The 12419-nt window shown below is 37.5% G+C and overlaps 1 protein-coding gene across 1 annotated transcript; it reads right to left on the bottom strand.

The window, feature by feature from the left end:
* Window positions 1-588: 588 nt before the first annotated feature.
* Window positions 589-12136, bottom strand: LOC124120998 (scavenger receptor class F member 1-like). Its single transcript, XM_048395558.1, has 3 exons — window positions 11599-12136; window positions 11364-11487; window positions 589-733 (listed from the first exon to the last, which is right to left on the bottom strand). Exons 1-3 carry the CDS (start codon window positions 12134-12136, stop codon window positions 589-591), a joined length of 807 nt encoding a protein of 268 aa, XP_048251515.1.
* Window positions 12137-12419: the final 283 nt, after the last annotated feature.

The following is a 12419-nucleotide window of genomic DNA, read 5'->3' as shown; positions in this document are numbered from 1 at the left end:
CAGATAACATAACCATTATATGTAAACATCACTACATTAATTGTTTGATCAAAGAAATTGGTATAAGTGACATATCAAGTAATGCCACATATAAGGCCAGCATGGTAACTGAGGACAAAAATCTGTCAACACCCTGCACCGGTACCATAATTTTTTCACTTTCTCATCTACACTGGATTCTGAAGTAAAAAAGTATAAAATCCGTACAAAGTGTCCAGCAACTTGTTGTCAAAACATTGGCTTTTACAACTTTGTACACACGCTAGTCTGCATTTACAGGACTCAACTATTGACTAGTCAGATCATTATCATTCTGTCTCAACGTGTCAAAGATAACTGAATCCTCACACAACTAAGGATCACAACTCTGAAGTAAGATTGCGTCGCCGAGATCCCTAGATATGGGGCAGGATTAATAAGATGAAAACATCTTGATCCAATAAGACTACAGTGTCATGTGATGCAAACACCATGGTTTAAAAGATACTCCAATACATGTGACATGTATTTTGATAGTGTAGCATAGAGCATAAACAAACTATCACTTCGGCCCATGTCGTTCACATCTATTTCATGGTGGAAATGTTCCTACAGAAACACTATCACTGGGCCCGTCTCATTCATATCGATGTCTTGGTATGCCTGTTCCGATTCTTGGCCTGTCCTGGGTGCATCCAGCTCTCCACGCCGTGGCTCCTGTTGACTTCCCAGCTCTTTCTCCTGTGGACTTTGTCTGAAGAAACAAGGGGTACTTTGAGTTCACCACACACCTTAGTTTTGTCTACATTTGTATGTACTGTACAACCTATAAGTATTCTGTATTTAGGACGAGTCACACACAAAAAGTCTTCCAATTTCCTGGCCGTAGTTGGTGCTTGTTTTACTGATGTCGATATCTTAAGACATCCCGACTCTATACGGATATGGTGCTGACATATTTAGGATCATATTCAGAAACAATCGGAGATTCGAACTGAATAATTCCGGATCCTGACTCAACAACTGTGATACAATGCAATATAACGCCAGTTTGTAACAAATTAACACAGGAAGAAAGACGGCGTGATGCTGGTCATGGTGACAAAGTAAGACTCATAATAAGGTCGAACCTGGGATTCGAACCCGAGTTGCGGAGCCTCGACCGACTGGGTACACAATGTCATGCCTAACGAGATGCTAAAACTGTTACCAGGAAACTATAACGTCATGAATATATACAGTAGCTGTATCACCAGGAAGCTCTGACGTCATGAATATATACAGTAGCTGTATCACCAGGAAGCTCTGACATCATGATATATATACAGTAGCTGTATTAACAGGAAACTATAACGTCTTGAATATATACAGTAGCTGTATCACCAGGAAGCTATAACGTCATGAATATATACAGTAGCTGTATCAACAGGAAGCTATAACGTCATGAATATATACAGTAGCTGTATCACCAGGAAGCTATGACGTCATGAATATATACAGTAGCTGTATCACCATGAAGCTATAACGTCATGAATATATACAGTAGCTGTATCACCAGGAAGCTATGACGTCATGAATATATACAGTAGCTATATCACCAGGAAGCTATGACGTCATGAATATATACAGTAGCTGCATCACTAGAAAGCTATAACGTCATGAATATATACAGTAGCTGTATCACCAGGAAGCTTTGACATCATGACTATATACAGTAGCTGTATCACCAGGAAGCTCTGACGACATGAATACATACAGTAGCTGTATCAACAGGAAGCTATGACGTCATGCATATATACAGTAGCTATATCACCAGGAAGCTATGACGTCATGAATACACACTGTAGCTCAATCACATGAAGCTATAACGTCATGAATCTATAAAGCAGCTCTATCCCTAAGGAGCCTTAACTTCATGAATATATACAGTAGCTACATAACTAGGAAGCTCTAACGTCATGAATTTGTACATTATCGGATCACAAGGAAGCCATAACTCTATGACTATCATGAAGGAGCTATAAGCCATCAATTTACACAGTAGTTATATCACAAGGAACCTGTAGCGTCATAAATATATACAGTAGCTGTATCACCAGGAAACTCTGACGTCATGAATATAGTCAGTAGCTTTTTTAAAAACAGGAGTCTAACGTCATGAATATATATAATTTCCGTATCACAAAGAATCTATAACGTCATGCATATATCCAATAGCTGTATCACAAGGAAGCTATAATGTCACGAATAAACACAGTAACTTTATTAGTAGGAAGCGGTAAAGTCATAAATATATACAGTAGCTGTATCACTAGGAAGCTCTGACGTCAAGAATATATACAGTAACTGTATCACCAAGAAGCTATGACGTCATCAAAATATACAGTAGCTGTATCACCAGGAGGCTGTAACATCATGAATATATACAGTAAAAGTATCACCCTAAACCTATGATGTCATGGATATATACAGTAGCTATATCACTAGGAAGCTATGACGTAATGAATATATACAGTCGCTATATCACCAGGAAACTATGACGTCATGAATATATACAGTAACTGTATCACCAGCAGGCTGTAACGTCATGAATATATACAATAGCTGTATCACTAGGAAGCTGTAACGTCATGAATATATTCAGTCATTGTATCACCAGGAAGCTATGACGTCTTGAATATATACTGTAGCTATATCACCAGGGAGCTAAGACGTCATGAACATGTAGAGTAACTGTATCACCAGGACGCTATGATGTCATGAATATATACAGTAACTGTATCACCAGGGAAACATAACATCATGAATATATACAGTAATTATATCACCAGGAAGCTATGACGTCATAAATATATACAGAAGCTATATCACCAGGAAACTATGACGTCATGAATATATACAGTAGAAGAATCACCATAGAACTATGACGTCATCAATATATACAGTAACTGTATCACCAGGAAACCATAACATCATGAATATATACAGTAACTGTATCACCAAGAAGCTATAACGTCATGAATATATACAGTAATTGTATCACCAGGAAACTATGACGTCATGGATATATACAGCAGCTGTATCACCAGGACGTTGTAAACTCTTGAATATACACAGTAACTGAATCACCAGAAAGCTATAACATCATGAATATATACAATAATTGTATCACCAGGAACCTATGACGTCATCAATATATACAGTTGCTGTATCACCCAGAAGTAACTTGATAAATATACAGAGTGACTGTATCACCAGAATATATAGTAGCTGTATCTCCAGGAAGCTATAACATCATGAATATATACAGTAATTGTATGAAAAGGAAGCTATGACGTCATGAATATATACTGTAACTGTATCACAAGGAAGCTATAACATCATGAATATATACAGTAACTGTATCACCAGGAAGTTGGAACTTCATGAATACACACAGTGCCTGTATCACGAGAAAGCTATGACGTCATGAATATTTACCAGTAACTGTCTCACCAGGAAGCTGTAACGTCTTAAATATATACTGTATAAGTATCACCAGGATGCTATGACGTCTTGAATATATACAGTAGCTATATCACCAGGAAGCTGTAACGTCATGAATATATATAATAGCTGTATCACCAGGGAGCTAAGACGTCATGAATATATACAGTAGTTATATCACCAGGAAGCTATGACGTCATGAATACATACAGCAGCTTTATAACCAGGACGTTGTAACGTCATAAATATATAAAGTAACTGTATCATCAGGAAGCTATAACGTCATGAATATATAGAGTAACTCTATCACCAGGAAACCATAACATCATGAATATATACATTAACTCTATCACCAGGAAGCTATAACGTCATGAATATATACAGTAATTGTATCACCAGGAAACTAATACGTCATGAATATATACAGCAGCTGTATCACCAGGACGTTGTAAACTCTTGAATATACACAGTAACTGAATCACCAGGAAGCTATAACATCATGAATATATACAATAATTGTATCACCAGGAACCTATGACGTCATCAATATATACAGTTGCTGTGTCACCCAGAAGTAACTTGATAAATATACAGAGTGACTGTATCACCAGAATATATAGTAGCTGTATCTCCAGGAAGCTATAACATCACGAATATATACAGTAATTGTATCACCAGGAAGCTATAACATCACGAATATATACAGTAATTGTATCACCAGGAAGCTAGGACGTCATGAATGTATACAGTAACTGTATCACAAGGAAGCTATGACGTCATGAATATATACAGTAACTTTATCACCAAGAAGCTATAACATCATGAATATATACAGTAGTTATATCACCAGGAAGTTGTAACTTCATAAATACACACAGTGCCTGTATCACGAGAAAGCTATGACGTCATGAATATTTACCAGTAACTGTCTCACCAGGAAGCTGTAACGTCTTAAATATATACTGTATAAGTATCACTAGGATGCTATGACGTCTTGAATATATACAGTAGCTATATCACCAGGAAGCTATAACATCATGAATAGATACAGTAGTTATATCACCAGGAAGCTATGACGTCATGAATATACACATTGGCTATATCACGAGAAAGGTATGACGTCTTGAATATATACTGTATAAGTATCACCAGGATGCTATGACGTCTTGAATATATACAGTAGTTATATCACCAGGAAGTTATGACGTCATGAATTTACACAGTGGCTATATCACCAGGAAGCTATGACGTCTTGAATATATACAGTAGCTATATCACCAGGAAGCTATGACGTCATGAATATTTACCAGTAACTGTCTCACTAGGAAGCTGTAACGTCATGAATATTTTCAGTCACTTCATCATCAGGAAACTATGACGTCATGAATGAACACAGTAACTGTATCACAAGGAAACTATGATGTCATATATACATGCAGTAGCTGTATCACCAGGAATTTTTAATGTCATGAATATATAAAGTAACTGTATCACCAGGAAGTTTTAACGTCATGAATATGTACAGTAGCTGTATTACCAGGAACCTATGACGACATGAATTTATACAGTAGCTATATAACTAGGAAGCTATAACGTCACGAATATATACAGTAGCTATATCACAGGAAGCTATAACGTCATGAATATATACAGTAATGGTATCACCAGGAAACTATGACGTCATGAATATATTCAGTCATTGTATCACCAGGAAGCTATGACGTCTTGAATATATACTGTAGCTATATCACCAGGGAGCTAAGACGTCATGAATATATACAGTAGTTATATCACCAGCAAGCTATGACGTCATGAATATATACAGCAGCTTTATAACCAGGACGTTGTAACGTCATGAATATATAAAGTAACTGTATCATCAGGAAGCTATAACGTCATGAACATGTAGAGTAACTGTATCACCAGGGAAACATAACATCATGAATATATACAGTAATTGTATCACCAGGAAGCTATGACGTCATAAATATATACAGAAGCTATATCACCAGGAAACTATGACGTCATGAATATATACAGTAGAAGTATCAACATAGAACTATGACGTCATCAATATATACAGTAACTGTATCACCAGGAAACCACAACATCATGAATATATACAGTAACTGTATCACCAGGAAGCTATGACGTCATGAATGTATACAGTAACTGTATCACCAGGAAGTTGTAACTTCATGAATATACACAGTGCCTGTATCACGAGAAAACTATGACGTCATGAATATTTACCAGTAACTGTCTCACCAGGAAGCTATAACGTCATGAATATATACTGTATAAGTATCACCAGGATGCTATGACGTCTTTAATATATACAGTAGCTATATCACCAGGAAGCTATGACGTCATGAATATATACAGTAGTTATATCACCAGCAAGCTATTACGTCATGAATATGCACAGTGGCTATATCACCAGGAAGCTATAACGTCATGAATATGTACAGTCACTTCATTACCAGGAAACTATGACGTCATGAATGTACACAGTAGCTGTATCGCCAGGAATGTTTAACGTCATGATCATATACTGTAACTGCATCACCAGGAAGGTGTAACGGCATGAATATATACAGTAGCTGTATCAGCATGAAGCTATGACGTCATGAATATTTACCAGTAACTGTCTCACCAGGAAGCTATAACGTCTTGACTATATACAGTATAAGTATCACCAGGAAGCTATGACGTCTTGAATATATACAGTAGCTATATCACCAGGAAGCTATGACCTCATGAATATACACAGTGGCTATATCACCAGGAAACTATGACGTCATGAATATGTACAGTTACTCTATCACCTGGAAGCTATAACGTCATGAACATTTACAGTCACTTTCTCACCAGGAAGGTGTAACGTCATGAATATATACAGTAGCTGTATCAGCAGGAAGCTATTACGTCATGAATATTTACCAGTAACTGTCTCACCAGGAAGCTGTAACGTCTTGAATATATACAGCATAAGTATCACCAGGATGCTATGACGTCTTGAATATATACAGCAGCTATATCACCAGGAAACTATTAAGTCATAAATATACACATCGGCTATATCACCAGCAAGCTATAACGCAATGAATAATTACAGTAGCTTTATCACCAGGAAACTATGACGTCATGAATGTACACAGTAAATGTAGCACAAGGAAACTATGATGTCATGAATATATGCAGTAACTGTATCACCAGGAAATATTAACGTCATGAATATATACAGTAGCTGGATTACCAGGAAGCTATGACGACATGAATATATACAGTAGCTATATCACCAGGAAGCTATGACGTCATGAATATGTACAACAGCTGTATCACCAGGACGTTTTAACGTCATAGATATATATAGTAGCTGTATCTCCAGGAAGCTCTAACTTCATGAATATATACAGTAGCTGCATCAACAAGAAGCTACAACATCATTAATATATACAGTAATTCTATCACCAGGAAGCTATGACGTCATGAATATATACTGTAACTGTATCACCAGGGAGTTGAAACTTCATGAATACACACAGTGCCTGTATTACGAGACAGCTGTCATCTAATGAAGCTGTCATGTTATGAATATATACAGAAGCTGTATCACCATGAAACTATGACGTCATAAATATATACAGCAGCTGTATCACCAGCAACATATGACGTCATGAATATATAAAGTAATTGTATCACCAGGAAGCTATGAAGTCATGAATATATACAGAAGCTGTATCACCAGGAAGCTTGGATGTCATGAATATATACAGTAGCTGTATCACCAGGACGTGGTAACGTCTTGAATATATACAGCAGCTGTATCACCAGGACGTTTTAACGTCATGGATAATATTTCGTAGCTGTATCACCAGGACGTTTTAACGTCATGGATATATATTGTAGCTTTATCACCAGGACGTTGTAACGTGATGAAGATATAGTAGCTGTATATCCAGGAAGCTATAACATCATGAATATATACAGTAATTGAATCACAAGGAAGCTATGACGTTATGAATATATACTGTAACTGTATCACCAGGAAGTTGTAACTTCATGAATACACACAGTGCCTGTATCACAAGAAAGCCATGACGTCATGAATATTTACCAGCAACTGTCTCACCAGCAAGCTGTAACGTCTTGAATATATACAGTATAAGTATCACCAGGATGCTATGACGTCTTGAATATATACAATAGCTGTATCACCAGGAAGCTATAACGTCATGAATAGATACAGTAGTTATATCACCAGCAAGCTATTACGTCGTGAATATATACAGTAGCTGGATTACCAGGAAGCTATGACGACATCAACTGATACAGTAGGTATATCACCAGGAAGCTATGACGTCATGAATATGTACAACAGCTGTATCACCAGGACGTTTTAACGTCATGGATATATATAGTAGCTGTATCTCCAGGAAGCTCTAACTTCATGAATATATACAGTAGCTGCATCAACAAGAAGCTATAACATCATGAATATATACAGTAATTGTATCACCAGGAAGCTATGACGTCATGAATATATACTGTAACTGTATCACCAGGAAGTTGTAACTTCATGAATACACACAGTGCCTGTATCAGAAGAAAGATATGACGTCATGATTATATACCAGTAACTGTCTCACCAGTACGCTGTAACGTCTTAAATAAATACAGTATAAGTATCACCAGGATGCTATGACGTCTTGAATATATACAATAGCTATATCACCAGGAAGCTATGACGCCATGAATAGATACAGTAGTTATATCACCAGCAAGCTATTACGTCATGAATATACACATTGGCTATATCACCAGGAAGCTATAACGCCATGAATATTTACAGTCACTTTATCACCAGGAAACTATGACGTCATAAATGTACACAATAACTGTATCACCAGGAACTATGACGTCATGAATATATGCAGTAGCTGTATCACCAGGAAATTTTAATGTCATGAATATATACTTTAACTCTATCACCAGGAAGTTTTAACGTCATGAATATGTACAGTAACTGTATCACCAGGAAGCTATGACGACATGAATTTATACAGTAGCTATATCACCAGGAAGCTATGACGTCACGAATATATACCATAGCTAAATCACAGGAAGCTATAACGTCATGAATATATACAGTAATTGTATCATCAGGAAGCTATGACGTCATGAATATATACAAAAGCTGTATCACCAGGACGTTTTAACATCATGGATATATATAGTAGCTATATCACCAGGACGTTGTAACGTCATGAAGATATATATAGTAGCTATATCTCCAGGAAGCTCTAATTTCATGAATATACACAATAGCTGTATCACCAAGAAGCTATAACATCATGAATATATACAGTAATTGTATCACCAGGAAGCTATGACGTCATGAATATATACAAAAGCTGTATCACCAGGACGGTTTAACGTCATGGATATATATAGTAGCTATATCACCAGGACGTTGTAACGTCATGAAGATATATATAGTAGCTATATCTCCAGGAAGCTCTAACTTCATGAATATACACAGTAGCTGTATCACCAAGAAGCTATAACATCATGAATATATACAGTAACTGTATCACCAGGAAGTTGTAACTTCATGATAATACACATTGCCTGTATCACGAGAAAGCTATCACGTCATGAATATTTACCAGTAACTGTCTCACCAGGAAGATGTAACGTCTTGAATATATTCTGTATAAGTATCACCAGGATGCTATGACGTCTTGAATATATACAGTAGCTATATCACCAGGAAGCTATGACTTCATGAATATTTAAAGTAGTTATATCACCAGCAAGCTATGACGTCATGAATATACACAATGGCTCTATCACCAGGAAGGTATAACGGCATGATTATTTACAGTAACTGTATCACCTGGAAACTATGACGTCATGAATATGTACAGTAACTGTATCACCAGGAAGCTATAACGTCATTAATATACACAGTGGCTATATCACCAGGAAACTATGACGTCATGAATATGTACAGTAACTGTATCACCTGGAAGCTATAACGCCATGAATATTTACAGTCACTTTATCACCAGGAAACTATGACGTCATGAATGTACACAGTAACTGGATCGCCATGAAACTATGACGTCATGAATATATACAGTAACTGTATCACCAGGAAGTTGTAACTTCATGATAATACACATTGCCTGTATCACGAGAAAGCTATAACGTCATGATTATTTACAGTAACTGTATCACCTGGAAACTATGACGTCATGAATATGTACAGTAACTGTATCACCAGGAAGCTATAACGTCATGAATATACACAGTGGCTATATCACCAGGACACTATGACGTCATGAATATGTACAGTAGCTGTGTCACCAGGAAGCTATGACGACATAAATTTATACAGTATCTATATCACCATGAAACTATGACGTCATGAATATATACAGCAGCTTTATCATCAGGACGTTGTAACGTCATGAATATATAAAGTAAATGTATCACCACGAAGCTATAACGTCATGAATATATACAAAACTGTTTCACCAGAAAGCAATGATGTCATGAATATAAACAGTAATTGTATCACCAGGAAACACTGACGTCATGCATATATACAGCAGCTGTATCACCAAGAAGCTATAACAACATGAATATAAACAGTAACTGTATCACCAGGAATCAATGACGTCATGAATAGATACAGTAACTGGATCACCTGGAAGCTATGAATATATACAGCAGCTGTATCAACAGGACCAGGAGTACAACGTCATGAATATCTGTAATTTCTGTATCCTTAAGAAGCTATAACGTCATGCATATATGCAATAGCTGTATCACAAGGAAGCTATAATGTCACGAATAAATACAGTAACTTTATAAGTAGGAAGCGTTAACGTCATGAATATATACAGTAGCTGTATCACCAGGAAGCTCTGACGTCATAAATATATACAGTAACTGTATCACCAGGAAACTATGACGTCATTAATATATACAGTAACAGTATCACCAGGAAACTATGACGTCATGAATATATACAGTAGCTGTATCACCAGGAAGCTATGGCGTCATGAATATATGCAGTAGCTGTATCACCAGGAAATGTTTGTCATGAATATATATACTGTAGCTGTATCACCAGGAAGTTGGAACGTAATGAATATATACAGTAACTGTATCACCATGAAACTATAACGTCTTGAATATATGCTGCTGCTGTATCACCAGGAAGCTATAACATCATGAATATAGTTAGTAGCTTTTTAAAAGCAGGATTATAACGTCACGAATATATATAATGTCTGTATCACTAAGAAACTATAACGTTATGCATATATACAATAGCTGTATCACAAGGAAGCTATAATGTCACCAATAAATACAATAGCGGTATCAATAATGTCATTAATATATACAAGAGTTCTATCACCAGGAACCTATGACGTCATAGATATGTACAGTGTATGTATCATAACGTCATAAATATATACTGTAGCACCATCACATTAACTACAGTAAATATATCACCAGGGAGCTTTAACATCATGAATATAATCAGTAGCTTTTTCATCGCGGGATATAACGTCATGAATATATATAATTTTTGTATCATGAGGACGCTTTATTATACAGTAGCTCTATTACCGGGAGGCTATATCATATTTGCTCATACAAAAGAAAACATCTAAGACAACATTAAGTGAAGTCATTCTTTTCAAACGATCCCTTAAAATCCATTCCCTTGTGTGGCCGTTGCACGGTTGCTTTACCGGAAACCATCATATAACTGTAACACTTACCCCTCTTGACGACCCATACATATATACTAACACCACGTGTTACTGTCCGTGTGAGCTAGGATACAGAAGAGGTATACTGTGAAAATCACTCACCTTAGCATCCTATCACGCCTGCGGCAACAGATCGTCACTGACACCACGCTGCCAACCACCAAAAACAATAGCGATGTCAGTAGGGTAGCTAGTTGTATGCCACTGTGTCTTCTACTGGTGTCCTCTGTAAGTTTTAAGAAAATGGTTGTATTGGAGTTTCATATAGCAACATAACTGAACTGATTACAGATTTAAGCCACTGGTCAATCAGGAAGCATTGTAGTACTATAGTTACCTTGGTTGCAATGATCCACTCTCAGACATTCCGCTACAGAACAGTTGAACGTGCAGGTAGAATCACACGTTTGTCCAGTAAGGTGGCAGCCCATGGTGCAGGTACCAGTCTTCTGATCACAGACACCATCAAGACATATTTCACACGTGTGCTGGCAGAGTCCACCATAGAAGCCACGTGTACATCCGTCTGTACACTTCCCGCTGTCCGAGTGGCACATGTTGTGTCCACAGTTAGGGCTGCATGGGGAAGAGCACTGTGGACCAAACCATCCCTCCCGACATCCATGGATGCAATCTCCACTCGTCCTGTGACAGACACGGAAATCAGCCTTTGGTGAAAGGAGAAGGTTGTCAGTAGAAATGTTGGGGTCTGGTCCACACTTTTCACTGCACCTCTGCTCACAGAAAGTGCCATACAATCCAGGAAGACAGCCCTCTGCGCATCCATGTTCACAGGATCCCAGGCAATGATCACAGGAATAAGCACAGTTGGGACCAAAGTATTCAGGGTGGCACTCCTTGCACAATCCTGTCATCCTGTTGCAGGACTTACATCTACTTGAACACGTCTTACAGTCAGTCCCGTAGTAGGAGTCTACACATCCAGACACACAGGATGAACCCAGCTGACAATATCCTCCATCACACCCACCTGGACATGCTACACATGTACCTCCTGGACTGCCACAGTGTATGCTGCATCCAGGACCTTGATATCCAGGGACACAACCCTCAGTGCAAGCACCAATGCCGGAGCTTGACAACTGACAAGAGTGATTTCTGCAGTTCCTGCTGCATACTGAACTGCAGGTCTGATCA

This window comes from Haliotis rufescens, unplaced genomic scaffold, assembly GCF_023055435.1.
Source record: "Haliotis rufescens isolate VD_foot unplaced genomic scaffold, xgHalRufe1.0.p SCAF_14, whole genome shotgun sequence".
Taxonomy (NCBI): Eukaryota; Metazoa; Mollusca; class Gastropoda; order Lepetellida; family Haliotidae; genus Haliotis; species Haliotis rufescens.
The sequence above is the reverse complement of the archived record's forward strand: the minus strand, read 5'-3'. Positions and strand labels throughout refer to the sequence as shown.